Genomic DNA, 15,074 nt, shown 5'->3' with positions numbered 1-15,074 from the left:
AAACATTAAGGCGATTCTTAACTGAAAGCTAATTGGCAGCTCTATCGATTTAAATAGTAAAATATGTTCAATGCCAAAAACAAAAATGTTGAACAATTAGGTCTAACAATTATTTTTTAGCGACCGGGGCATAGTTCGTCAGGGTAGAAGTTTATCTCTTGGGGCATTAAAAACGCTATCTAGAGTCATTATTGTGAACCTGTTGTCGTCTAATTGTTGCTCTCGCTTTTTACTTTTGGCGTGGTGTGTTCTGTAGCACCTAGTAATAATCGTCGAACTTTGTAATACCTGTCGCACCTAATGTAATGAACTTGAAATGGATTATCGGAGAACAAGTAAACCCAATAATAAGTATCATCATCGACGACAACAACAATAATAAAATAACAATAACAACAAAAACAACAACAACAATAACAATAATAAAAATCAGTAAACATTCCACTGAACGGTTTTCAGCACCAATTTCTCAAGTGAGGGTGGAGAAAAGTGTTCACCTCAAGCATATTAAGGCATGGCTCAATTTTGGGTCTCGACCCCACGCGAAGATAAAGCTGTGTTTCTTCTACGGCCACGCATTTTAATTCTAAAAGTTGCCAAAAAACGTTCGAGAAGTTTTCTTTTGAGGCGTTGAATTAATTAGGGTTGAGGTGATGTAGTCACGTGAAACGTGACGTCATAATGATATTCAAAAAGAAATTCAAAATGGGGTAGGGTTGATTACAACTAAATTTGAACCATGTGTAAATGTTTGTTTTACCGGACGAATTTTTTCTATGGCCGGAACGGAAATAATTTTTAATTTCTTAAAAAGATATTAACAGGTGAAAAGTGGCTCGTGACCTATTTTGCTTAATTACTAATTAAATAAAAACGTGAGTCAACCATTCCGGCCAGATTCAAGCGAGAAATGATGATACAATAACAAAAATACTGTATTTAATATATACTGTGTGGCATCTGGGCACCCCATTTTTAGTTTTCTTTTCTTTTCTGGACTCGAACAAAAGTGGTCACGTGACACAGCTATCTGATTTCTTACGTTACAGGAAAATTAAGGTTACCGATTTTTCCGGGGTTGCCAAATTTTGGAACGTTCTGATAAATTTTCACAAAGTTATGACCATTATAAGATTTTATGCAAATTAGCCTCAGGCCATGCTTGAGACATCAACTGCAGCCTTCAGTATTCAAGAGCTTTGTGGGGAAGTAGAGCTTTTTCTATGTGGACGACCTCGAGACTATAAGATTGTATCCCAGGAACAGCGAGAGACCGTAATAATGGAAATTTGAATTTGAATTTAGCTGCTATCCGTATTATCGGGTTGTCCATAAAATTAAGTGTCCTTCTGGCGAAAGGTGATTGTATAAGCAAAATATTTTGAAAGTTTTACTAGTAGCACGGGCAACGGACAAATCCGGTTTCATAACCTGCGAGGATATGACCAGATATAACGAGATTTTAGAGTTTATCGCCATGAATAACCATTATACTAGTATTACAGGAGACCAAATTAGTATAGGTAATAGCATCGATTTGTAGTGATATTTGGCATAAATATTATTTCAAATATATATTTCAAAATTGTTATACGTAATTTCACGAGCCGTTAGGCGAGTGAAATTTGAGATAATTTTGAAATATCACGAGTGGTATTTATGCCAAATATCACGAACAAATAATGCTTTTTTTTGTTTATACTACTACCCACAAAAGGTTTGTAATTTTCACATGTAGGTATTTCAAATTAAGCTGAAATACCACTGCTCTAAGCAAATAAAATTGCAGAAATTTATCATGTAGTAGTATAAATAAAAACCACAAACTCCGAGTACAACACGGTGCCACAATCATTATCATCATCATCATCATCGTTATTTTATAGTTACTATATTATCTCACTAAAAAGGTCTTTATCATATTTGCTCATGCGGCATTCATTTGCCACAATGACTATACTACTAATTCTAATTTTACGAAAAAGTGCGACAGATTTTTTATTGCAAAGTGCACAAAGTGTTACTACGAGGTGCGTCAGGTATAACAAAGTGCGACGATTATCACAAAGTGCGACAGAACATGGTGTAAGAAAATTAATGTCATCAATTTATTTTGTTGAATTACTTCTTCAAATCATTCAAATTTTTATTTTCCTTTTTTTTTACATCATGCTCTAAGTTTTTGCAAAAATTAATTTTCTCCAAGTGAGTTATCATTGGCGTGGGAGGAGGTTCAGTCTCCGGCGATTCGCAGAAAGCCTCAACAATCAGTCGTGAATTGAATATGAGGTCTTGCATTAAACGTCAAGCCATTTTCAGTGAGCTCATTTATTTCCTATTTGTCTCAGACATATGTCGCCAGATAGAGTTTGATCACTCTTTTGATGGAAAACGCCTCAAAAATCACTTGATTCGTACTGCTGAGGTCCAGAGTGAACGATCCTGCCGGACTTTGTGCTACATGGAACCAAACTGCGTCAGTTACAACTTTAACAAAGTCACAAGGAAATGTGAGCTGAACAACTCCACCTCAAGAGAAGGAGAGGGAAATATGGAATCAAATCCAGGTTATATATACTGTGGAGCTAAGGTATGCAAAGTTTTACAAATTATGAAACTTTGTAAAGAAACGAAATGTTACTTGTTTGGATCGAAGATTGTTTGCGAGTGCTGCAATTATGGTTCTATCACTTTCTGAAGTAATGCGGCCTTCGGGGTCGCTACTGTCAACTTTTTAGAAAACATAATGAAAGTTTTCCAAAACAAATGTAATTTGAAGACAGGTTTCGCCCGCCTGAATTAATTTGTTCTAATGGAATGATTTCTATGTCCTTGATGGAATGATCTGGAAGGGAGAAGTGGTCTGAAACGGCGGTAGGATGATTAAATTGATGTGGATTTCTGGCTTTTTCTATGGAGCGTCGTTGCTCTCTAAATCTGTCACTGAGCTGGCGTTTACTTTCGCTGATGTATTGCACTGGATCATGTAAATGAGATTGGAAGATGAACAGGAAATGTGGTGTGGGATGCGTCGTTTTCGTTGGTTGAGTAGAAGGTGTAAGACGTGGTTCCAGGGGCGGATCTAGGGAGAGGGTGCAGGGGGTGCGTACCCCCCTTGAGATGACCTGCGATTTTCTAATGCAACTGGTATTCTGCAAAAAAAAAAAAAAATTATGTGGTTTATTGGTGTTGAAGTAGAGCAAGAGACGAGTGCACCCCCACCTAAAAAAAATCCTGGATCCGCCCCTGGGTTCCTTCTGTAATAAAAGGACACGTCTTGCACCTACTTCTGTTACAGCGGTGGTCTGCGGTGTTTGGCTCTGACTAGGATGTCACGTAGACTATTGCAGCGACGAAAAGGATAGGATACTTTCAGAGCGCCATGGTATAGGGTCAGAACGTCTTGCTGAGTTATGAAATCAGAATGTCAAATTCATTTTTAAATTCATATACGTTCAAAGAAAATTATCTTACAAAAAATTTGCTAAAGTATTATAAAAATTAGGGATGTCTTATTTCTTTCCGTGTCCCTAGAACGCTTGTGCAAATAAGCCTTGCAAGAACAAAGCAACCTGTCAAACCGGTTTTACCGGTAAAGGATATCACTGTTTGTGTCCAGTGGGATTTGAAGGGGATCATTGCGAGAACGGTAAGTTAATTGAAATCTTTGTCTAGTTCAGATATTGTAAATTGTAGCAAATAAATAAAAGGCAATATCACAAGAGGTTTCCATAGTTTCCGCGCAAACTACTTTATTATTTATTCTGTTAGGCGTGCTGGGCGCGCTTATCAAATTTTCCGGTTTTCATGGGCGCGTATTCGTCGTGGGCGCTCATTAAATTTTCATTATTTTCAACAAGTAGTAAGTGAATTTTTTAACAAAACAGTAAATAATACAAGACTTGAAGATGCACCAGAACAGAATTTTGACGGTTCATTGAAAGGTAATCAAAGAAAACTCAGTCTTGGGGGAAATCTCTTTTAGTACCTAGCAATTCAATTTCTCATTGTCAATAAGCGAACTCTCTGGTGTTGCCTCGTTGAGATGTCTCACAGCGTAACGTCTACAAATTGGTCAGTCAACGAGAAGCAAATAGGGCAGTAAAGAAGTATAAAACCAATACTCTTCTTATCCACTTAAGTTTTTGTTCGGTCGGGGGGGTGGGGGGGTAGTTAGCTAGAATTTATTTTTTCCCCACTACTTTTCTACCTGTTCTTAGTTATAACCAGTTTAAAGAGTTTTCATGTCAGTGCGAGTGTATGGTACATGACGACGGAGACAAAATAATATCACTTTTGTGACGGTATCGTGCACGAAAGTGTCTCTTTGTGAACCACATTTAGGATGGGATTGATTGGAAGTGGTGGTTTTTAAGCTGGCTCGACTGAATTTTTTTAGGGGGATACCTCCCAAGTTTGAGAATTAACTACGTAGCCATGAACAAAAGATATCGGAAAAAGTACACCACAGCTGTATTATATAAAGATGAAAATTTGTTATGGTTTGTGTTTTATTTTGACATCAGAGTTTCAATGGCAACGTAATGAGGCCATTAGGCTTATTATTTGTCTATGTATTTCTCGGTACCAGGAGTTTTTTTTTTTTCGGAAATCGGTAAAGGGAGCTTTTAACTCCCTTCGCTGTCTCGATTATGGCAAAGTGTCAACAAATTTTATGAGAGCGTTTTGGAAATATTTCGGAATGAAATTTAAAGGGTCATAGACAGCCAATAAACATGCCATCGACATAACTCGCTAATATTAAAAGAAAAGATGAACTCTGAAAATGCAGTTTCATCTCATAGTGGTCTGATTTCAGTTGAAACTGTGTACGAAAAAAAAGGGGAATTGCTTTGACCGATTGCGAGAAAGAAGAATTTGATTAGCTTACGTTCAGCTGCTTTTGATACCATTTTTGTGAGTAATTTAGTCTACTCCCACAAATTTCATGTTAATTTTGAAACCGCTTGATAATTTTTTTCCAAAAAAACTTGGCAACGGGCTGTAGCTGCTTTCAACAACCTGTTTTGGAGTCATTCGTCCTCTTGTTTTCTGCAGTACTGAAGTACTTAGGGTTTTCCTCAGCACCATGCATTTCTCGCGAGTTTCTCCCCATTAATATAACCATCATACTGACTATATAAACTTTCTTTTACAGACATAGACGAATGCGCAAAAAATACTCACAACTGCGGTCCAAATGCTTACTGCAATAATACCAAGGGAGGTTACAACTGCACTAGTTGTCAACCGGGATATTATGGAGATGGAAAGAATTGTGAACCAGGTGGGTTAGCAGGCTTTGTATCGACTTGCTAGGTCCTAGAGAAATTAAGTAAACAGACAATACCATGCATTGCCAGTCCTGGCAATCCAAAAAACACAATGTATTGGCCAGCCATATGTTTTAGTGTGGCCTTTTTGTTATAGATAGAATATGAACGCCATGCATGTCTGACTGAAGACAGTATAGGTCTATACTGTCTAGTTCTTAAACAACAGATGGTTGAAAAAGCATGCCATTACATGAGTTTTAACGTTTTATTTTTAAACTGGTAAAAGAATCCTTAAAAAAGTGCCGAAAGTAATGATTAAGAACTTCACAAACCGAACGTGAATATTCGTAGTGTTCACCATATGAGAATACCAACATTTATTATTATTTATTCAAAATATTTCGCCGTATCTGATGATTGGCTCCCCCTCTTCATAACCAACTGGCGCGCTTACCCGTTCGAAGATGCGAACAATATACCGTCGATTCGATAGTATCAAGAGCCCATTATGGCTCTTGATAGTATGCAGTAATTATGTAATTGCTAAATATTCCCGTCGCTGTGGACACTGATTGCAATTTTAGATTGGGAAGGATAACTTTTTCCCTTGAATTATTGTATACTGCATGTTTTATTCAAAATCTACATTAAAGCGCACGGAGCTACCTATCATTTGGCACGGTTATAAAGCAACTCTATTTATTACTGTCCTTCTTTTATTTTGTAACACAGTTTCATCGTGTAAAGACCTTTACAACAAGAAAATGTGAGTAAAAGTACAAGTTCAATTTTTAGTCCATTAAAATCACAAACTTTTTGTTTTGGGGACTGTGCAGTCATTATAAGGGGGGAATTGAGAAACAGAAGGAGTTTTTAAAGGCAGAGTGCAGCAATACACCAAGATAGTGGGGAAGGTATCTAAATTATTCATTGAAACGATGGGGGTGATATCTAGCTAATTTTCAATAACAATTTTTTAAATTTTCAAGTATGGAAAACTAACATCAGTATAGCAAGTGTTTGAAAGTTACATTATATGGAAAAACAAAGGGCATTACAGCTGATTCTCGGCAAATTAATTTGCATAAAAAAAAATGCATAAAAACTCTCAGTAAACTGCTATCTCAGCTGCTCCATGAAAGTAGTTGCACATTAATTCAGGTAAGCCTTATTGGCTTATTTATAGCTAGAGTTGTAAATAGCAAACGTTTCCAAATCAACGTTCCCAGCTTAATAGACGCCATATATATAGTTCGGCAGGATCATATTCACCGTCTATAGCCATCGCCCCCACTGAGATGAAGATGAGACACCTTTTCTCTTTCGGTTTTTCACAGCCTTCTTTTCTTCTTCTTTCTTCCTTTGACTACTATTATTTTCTGTTATCACATCTGTAATATTTTCTGATTTTTAGGCTTCTGCCGTAAATAGGCCCTTGTTTACATTGTGGGGGCTTGGGATCGGTAATGATCTGAGAAAAACTGTACATCTACATGCTGAATAGAAGATAGTTAAAATTGTCACTACCCCATGGAGGAGGGTCTTATTTAACAGTCTTAAAAAAAAAAAATTAAGAATGCTACTGTTCAGCGCATAAATTTCCCCATGACTATGATTTAATTGTCTATTTTCAAATCTACTGGAAAAACTCTTCCTTCCGAATCAACAAATTGTTTCATGAATGTTGTTAAACAAAATGCACACCACCTCTGCACGTAAGCTAGAAGCGCTACTAAAAATATTTGAGAAGCCCTATTTTGATGACCACAAGTATTCTGCACTGAGTGGGAACAAAAAACAATAAACACAGACCTGAAAAGGGCACTTGGTTGACTACGCTGGGTATGATCACATACAGACAAAGATACATGTTGCCGGGTTTTCGGTGTCACTCCAACCAAAACAGATCGAATTAAAAGTCAAAAATGTTACATGCAGCAGATAAAGTCCAGAATCTTGGAAATGAATCGAAAGGAGGTAAATATGCAAAGAACCTCGCCAAGATTCAAGTCAGAGCGATATTTCATATGCGAGATTTCCGGAGAAATGTTTTACCCAAATTTATAGAGCTTTGTATGGAGACGTCATGTTGGTGCCCATACGGATTGGCACCAACATGGCGGCCGGAAAGCAATAGAAACATCTGTCACTGAGTTTTGTTACGAAAGCGTGCATTTAATTCTCGAGGAACTCATAAACATTATAGTAATACTTTTGACATGAACTGTTCCGATAGCACAATAGCCCAAAATAAGTCACATGACAGCTCTCTCCAGGGGCATCCAATCGATCTGTTCGGCAAATTTCTGCCGGCTGGGAGATGTGGAGGAAATAATATGTCCTTGGAAGGAAAGTGTAGCTGGGAAAAAGACAAATCAGGGTGTCTGAAGGGGATTTGATGTCTAGAATAGCTGCCATCTGGGTGATAGGCTCCTGCTGCTATGATGTTAATCTTTTCTCTCCCTCCCAACCCCCTTTCCCGACTAAAGGGGTGAATTTCGCCCTTGGGCGACACCCTTTTGTCTACCCCCCCCCCCCCCCTTCCCACTGAAGGTCTGAATTTTTCCCTAGGACCACACCCAAACCGGTCAGTAATGTCTGGACATACGTCTGCTGGGAAACTTCCGAGTAAGTCAGGTTGCAGGTTGTATGTGAACCTTGATGGCTGAGAACTCTTGCATTAGTCTTGCTGGGAGTGAGGAACAGATGTAGTTTCTCCAGCAATCTCCGAAAATGCTTTAAATGGCTTCAGAAACCTTTATTTATGCTTTGTTGTTGTTTTAAGGTCTTTTTCTCAAAATTTCCCGTTGGGTGCCCCTGTCTCTCGGCCGTCATGTAAATGCCTCGTCAAGCAAAAGCTTCTAAATTCAAGCATACAGTGTGTACTCTACCACAAAACCAAAAATCCTTTCGAAACAAAAGTTTGTATGAATATTAGTTTTTAGCTGCTTTAATACGTCATGAAAGTAAAGTCTCAGTAAGGTCGCTTGTTTTACAGTTTGAACTTTAGTGACGTCATGTGAAAACCAACAATAAGATAAAATTAAGTTTGAGCAAGATCATTTGGTCAGTGTTGTCGACAACATTGCGTTATATTCATTACTAGCTAGGTTTTCATTGTCTTCTACTTTAATTTGTGTCTGTACATTTCTTTCGCGCCACGAACTTGGCTTAATTGCTTTTGCGTAGTCTTCATTTTTTTAGGCATTGCTTACTGATGATATTATGGACAGAATTTGCATTTAAGCTGGAGGCGTTAACCAAAGAAGTCAGAAAATCGGTTTTTAACTTCGACCTTTCGCAATCTTGCGCTCCCCTCGACAAGGATCGTTGTGAGCCGTTTTAGTCCTCCAGCTAAACTTTGGCTCGTCGCGCAATTAAAGGGTTGCGTGATGCGTCACTAGGACGGCGGTTAGGAAGGCTGATCACCAGGTAACCACTAGCCGATCATTACTAGCGATCAATTGGGCTCAACTGTATATTTTTGTCCTAGGATCTCCCTTATTAAGTTATTTTGTTCCTTGTAGATCAAATGAAAGCAAAGCTTACCCACTGATTTTGGGAGATGATATTTTGGATATTTATTGCAACATGTCCACTACGGAAACTGACGCTTGTGGAGTTGGTGGATGGACTCTGGCTATGAAGATTGATGGAAACAAGGTATAAGCTGTTCCAACATTGCCCATAATAACAGTGCATAATCACATTGTAATCTGAACGAAGAACTTGAGTATTTTATTTAGACTACCGTAGTACACGGTATATCTAGGTCAGTAGCAGTAATTATCCGTCCTTCTTGCCTTGCTAAGACTGGGAAAGGCCGATGATGTAGGAATGAACACAGTTTCGCAGATGAAGATCCATGGCTTGGTGCCCATATGTTAACTAGTATTGCAAGGATGTTTTACGCCTTTTTTGCCCAGGAATCTTATTAGTTTGCGCAGAAAACAAAAGCACCGATGATAAGCGCCGTCAGAGCCTTTAAATGTCTTTATCTCGTGAGAGAAATGCGGAGGAGTCTCATTAAGATAACGTCAAGAGTTATTTTTTGATTGTTAAACCGGTTTGACAGGTTTTAGGTTTGTTATATATGGTCATAATTGATTTTAAACTGGTTTGGAAGGTTTCTTCACTTTCCTAGTTACTTTTGAGCAATGATTAACCTGTAGGGATCATGTCCTTATTTGGTTACGATGATGTCACTGTTTATTTTACATAATGTGCGTCATATCCTTCTTTAGTTCCGAGGTATTTTAATTGTTAGACTAAATATTAGAAAAATGTTAAATGTTTTATTCATTTTCAAGAAGGAATAGGCGGCAACCGCTCTGTCATTTAAAAATAATGCACCGCAACTGAATTATGCAAGTTGTATTTCATACCGTTTTCATTATCCATACCATTGAAGACTACTTTTCTTCCTGGTTCCGGTTCACTGATTCTTGGCGCGTAATATATAATGGCACATCAAACCTTTGCATCAAGTCATTCACGTGGTCATGGGCTCCTGACATGGTATAAAACCGCCATGCTGGAGACGTACTGGGACAAGACAAATAAATTATCATTTGAAATTATGAATAACTAATTAAGTGTTTTTGCTTTTTCTTGTACCAGTGTTTCTCTTACTCTCCAGCATGGTGGCTTTGTACCACGTGAATTACTAGCTAGAGGGATACATGTACCTTTACTGCTAGTTATCGCTATTTGAGGTATATAAAAGGGTAGGGAAATCTGCTATTTGGGTGTAAAAGGAACCAAAAGGGCAAACAAATGCATTTCATGGCTGTGGGGGAAAAAAATGGAGAGAACTTCCTGGTTTTGTAATGCACTCATATTTAAAAGAAGGTACATTTACTGCAGTTTTAAGGAATGTAAAGAACTAGGCATATGAAAGGGGTGCTATTTGTCAATAGAAGGTATACGACATGCACCTGTCCTGTCAAAAATAGTTTGTAAAAAGGTAAGAGGTTGAACTTTAGGGCGGAGCCTACCACTGAGGCTTTTAAGGTCGCGGGGTGGGGCACCTGATGCTTATTGTTAGGAATTTATTTAACGAGAATGCACGACGCACAACGACTGACGTCGACAAGTTCACGAGATAATCATAACTGGGATAGAATATGGGCACTTGATTTAAGGTGTTCACGTGTGCACACACACTGAGAAAAAAAGTGCTAAAACTCGGCCACAAAATGTGTCCAAAGTCTGTTTAAAAATATGCGTGGAATGTTACAAATATCTCTTAAACTATAGAAGATAATGAGTTGAGACTTTCACTTTGTATTTGTGTTAAGTTATTTTTTCAAATTGTCCATTTTTGGGTTAGTACTGCGCATGACCAAAAAGCCCATTTTGTGACATCATCAATTATGACGTCACAAAAATGAAATTTGAATTTCAAATCGGACAAGTTCTTCAATTTTATGTGCGCTATATTTCTGCAAAGTATCACACTTTTAGGTTTAAGGTGATTCCTCAGTAAAAGAACCTTGTAGATGAAACTTGATACACTGATGCAACAAGTCAAGAAGATGATACAAAAGTAGTAAAAAGTGGGGATCACCGTGCTCGTTTTGACGTCACAATGTTGACAAATACGGCTATTTTGGACCCTTTTACAAAAACCGCGGGCAGCCCAAAACTAGACATAAAGGAGAGATTTTTTCGATGATGCAAGTGGTATCGCACATAATTTGACTTTAATGTATTGTTTATCCACTTACGTACCAGAAAAATGCATTTTAATGCCCTTGTTTTTACTTTACGCTAAAAAGTAGAATTTTTTTGGACACGCACTATTCGACCCGTGATAGCTCATTCGTACAATTTAGTAAAGCTGCCAAAAATCTGAGCATAGATTTGTGCCAATTTTTTTCTCATCGAAAGGAAGCACTGTCCTTATTAAAATCATGAAATAAAAAATGGGGGTCACCGTACTTGCGGTAGAGCTGCAGAAAGTGCGCACCAAATGCATTTTCCTCGATTTTTGAGAGAGGACTGGGGCGAGTTTCAAAATAGAATGTATGTGAAAGGGGGAAGAAAGTATTAAAAAATCCGTTTTTACAGAATTTACATCGAGATATCACATTTAGGACACAATGTGATAAAGAAAGCGTTTAAATGAAAATCAAAGTGAGTCAGCACAAGTTAAACATCCACTATCGAGGTTCTCCGAGAGGAAGTCGAACTCAGCAACACGCGTACTGCTTACGTTATGCACATTCCCAACACATTGAGTCTCACCTCAGCAAGAAACAACAGCAAGCAAAAATTCCAATAGCGCTTCTCTTCAGTCAACTTCGTTTTAATAATGTTACTTCACATGCTCTTTTTTACGGCGGCCATCTTGTTATGCGCAGTAAGAGATGCGCGGTGCAAAACTAGGAAATCACCTTAATTCTCTTGGAGGAGAAGTCTTTGGGAGTTTTGACTTTTTAATTGACCACTAGATGGTCACGTGACTCTTTACTAACAAAACGACTATTCCAAAATTTTTCTGGAGTCAAGTATTGTTGCCTGTATTAATTTCAGTGTCATGCCTTTAAGGGAAAGAAAGTTATAGCCCTAAGAACTCCAAAAATGTTTGTGCCTATCGCCACCACTCAATCGTTTGGCCGATTTTAACACTTTTTTTCCTAGCGTGACATGTGACATAGAGAATCCACTTTGACACACTGGAGGGTTGGATCAATCCCTTATTATTAAATCAAAGAGTGCTGTCTTCTATTCGATCCGCAAACTTAAATATCTAAATTAAGTTAAGATCGTCTGTTGGGTAAGACGTCGAACTTAGGACCAGTCAAACCAATCAGCAGAATCAGATCAGTAATAAGTTTTCTCCAGAACGAGGCTCTGATATTTACATTATGGTACAAATCAGTTTAGTTTATTTCGTCGCATGTCAAGATCGACGTTTGTCCAGGAGACGATCTTCAGACGTTCTATCCTTCTGAAGTATAGAACGTACGAGTAGGGACGATCGTCGAACTTTTCATGAACTTAGCTTACTAAGTTTGGTTCTTCTCAAGAAAAGTTCGACGTTTGGCCTAAGCCTAAATGTGGCTTAAAGCATTGCCGTAAAAAGCGATCGCCAAAAAGAAAAAAACACCCTCCTAAACTTCCATCATTCTTTAATGTCTCTGTGAAAGATTATCTAAATTGCCTCTAAAACAGACTAGATATAAGCGTTTTAAAAGATGTAGCAGAAACGGATGTATTAATGAATTGGGAGTGTTCCCTGCGGACTTAAATGGCACGTCTAGTTTAAACAATTTGAAGTTTTCCACATGACGTCATCAAAATTCAAACTAAACTTTTTAGTTTTCACTTTAATGAAGTATTAGGGCAGCTAAAAAGTTATATTTTTACAAACTCTTCCTTTGGAAGGGTTCCTCTTTGAGTAATAGGTTACGCTTGAATTTTTAAGCTTTCATGTGATGACGCAGCATTTACATGGCAGTCAATTGAGCTTTCATGTAGGTAAAAAATTGACTTTTTTTTGAGGGAGGGGGGGATTTTGCTATCTGAACAGTCCTTGTATTAGAAAAAGTATAACTTTTAATTAATGTTTATGAGTTCCACCGAGAGATGAGTTCCTGTTTTCGTAAAAAAAGTCAGGGACAGATGTTTCTTTTGGCATCCGGCCGCCATGTTGGTGCCTCTCAGATGGACACCGACATTTCTCCTAATATCTCGAAGATGAAAAATTGCACCGATCTGAATCTTGGCGATAGTCCTTGCATATTCAACTCCTCTTATTTCCCAAATTCTGGACTTATTTTTGCTGGCGTGCCAGCTAAAACTGGCAATTGAAAAAAGGATGAAGTACAAAGAGATCAATTGGCAGTTGGAGCATCACTAAATATTTAAGGTCTTTAAGGAAAATTTCCTTTTATCTATTTTGCAAAACAAAGGTTACAATTAAATGCAAATGAAGCATAGGAAAAAGTACCAAAAAGATTTTCATACAAATTATTTAGGATCACGGGGGTTAAGCAAGCTAAGGGTTAAGGATTATTATATCACAGTTTTCAATTATATTAATTGTAGATGAATGCGATATTTGTTTTTTATTACTAATTATTTGTTGACCATTCAAAACGCTTGCTGAGGCTTATTTTGATTTAATTCTGAAAAAAACGAGGACACCGCTGTCGTTTGTAAGTGAAACGTAGACCTTTTCTTTTTTGAAAATTACAATTGTTCTATTTCTTCCATTTTTCCTATTACAGACTACGTTTCACTACGATAACACCTTTTGGAGCAACAAGCAAACCTTTAACCTTGACGGAGGGAAGACTGGGTTTGACGACAATGAAACGAAGCTTCCCACCTACTGGAACACATCCTTCTCCAAGATCTGCCTCGGTATGAAAATCTATGACAGCCAGTCCAAGTTTATTGTTATCAACCAGCAGGCGAACTCCTTGTACTCTCTGATCGCTGATGGGCAATACCGCAGCACCTCACTGGGTCGTGACACGTGGAAGTCGCTGATTGGTTCTGAGGCCTCCTTGCAGTACAACTGTAACAAGGAAGGGTTCAATGCTGATAGTGGTAGTAAGCACCGGGACCTGTCCAGAGTAAGGATCGGTATACTTGGTAACAATGAAAACGACTGCTATAATTGTGACTCCAGAATTGGGTTTGGTACTGGAGGAAAACCTGATAACAACAACGCATGCGGAAACGAAGCTAGTTACGGGGGTGATAATAACGACAAGCACATCAAGGCTATGGGATACATCTTATTGCAGTGACAAGAAAACACCACGGAAGAAAATTTGTTGAAGTTTTTCTTGTATCACGATCACATTCTGTGTGTTTATACAGCTAGCAATCTGACAGTGCATCTCTATGAGTTGCAGTTTGCACACTAACGTTGAAGCCAGTAGTAGCTATAGATTATAAGAAGTGGTGAATAAAAAGTAGTTTAAAACTTCAGTACAAGCTTATGTTTTCTAGTACTTGAAGATTTGTGAACTAAACAATGCTGTTTTACATAATTGCGAACGGGGAAAACTAGAGCCGTATTGCTGGACTAGAAACATTAATAAAAAATCTTTACGGCCTTGAACAGTGGATTCATTTGCAACAAATGTAGCTCGTCCTCTTGCAGCAAACACTTTGCCCACGGATTAACGCCGGGTTGACCATATGCATGCAATTCAGTGAAACCTACCTGTATTAAGTGAACACCGTATTAAGCCGTGGACCTTGAACGGACATTAGCTTCTGCCACCTCTTCGTCTCTGTGAACATGTATTCGGTCCGTAGCGTACGTAAATGAGTCGGATCAAGGACTGGAACTTACTGAGACGGTGTATTCAGAAGTGAGTATTATTTTTTATTACACCATACCCTCTCTACCAACCTTTCTGGTGCGGTTCCAGTTCATACTGTGCCCAATACTTTTTCATGTCGGTACGATTAGCCACCGTGCAGACATTGCTTTTCTTATTCAAATTTGTAACGAGTGAAACAAAAGAATCTTTTGTTACAAGAACCAATGGGTCTCTTGTTGGCGCATTAATATCAATAGGTGACTTCAGCGTGAGTATCGCTATAGTAAAATATCAGATAAAACAGTAAACTGGATCCTTGCGGAAGGAAGGGTGAGAGAAAGATATATAAGGAAAGGAAACGAAAATCGAAACAAAATCGAACGGTGAATTATATTTGCCGGATATTTCGGTTTGCAACACAAACCTTCAACGGGGACTAAAACAAAACGAGTGCAAATATAAGATGAAAGCCCCTCTATTTTTGTTTTCTCTCACTTTTCCTTCTGTG

At 38.1% G+C, this 15,074-nt stretch overlaps 1 protein-coding gene across 1 annotated transcript in view; it reads left to right on the top strand.

Moving 5' to 3' along the window:
- Positions 1 to 14,151, top strand: part of LOC140942484 (uncharacterized) — a 17,323-nt gene extending 3,172 nt beyond the window's left edge. The window contains exons 2-7 of the mRNA XM_073391394.1: positions 2,349 to 2,590; positions 3,535 to 3,649; positions 5,159 to 5,287; positions 6,009 to 6,042; positions 8,804 to 8,939; positions 13,514 to 14,151. Of these exons, the coding sequence (XP_073247495.1) occupies positions 2,349 to 2,590; positions 3,535 to 3,649; positions 5,159 to 5,287; positions 6,009 to 6,042; positions 8,804 to 8,939; positions 13,514 to 14,041 (1,184 nt within the window). The 3' untranslated portion in view covers positions 14,042 to 14,151. The remainder of the gene's footprint in view (positions 1 to 2,348; positions 2,591 to 3,534; positions 3,650 to 5,158; positions 5,288 to 6,008; positions 6,043 to 8,803; positions 8,940 to 13,513) is intronic.
- Positions 14,152 to 15,074: the final 923 nt, after the last annotated feature.

Source organism: Porites lutea, chromosome 7, assembly GCF_958299795.1.
Source record: "Porites lutea chromosome 7, jaPorLute2.1, whole genome shotgun sequence".
NCBI classification, from domain to species: Eukaryota; Metazoa; Cnidaria; class Anthozoa; order Scleractinia; family Poritidae; genus Porites; species Porites lutea.
The sequence above is the reverse complement of the archived record's forward strand: the minus strand, read 5'-3'. Positions and strand labels throughout refer to the sequence as shown.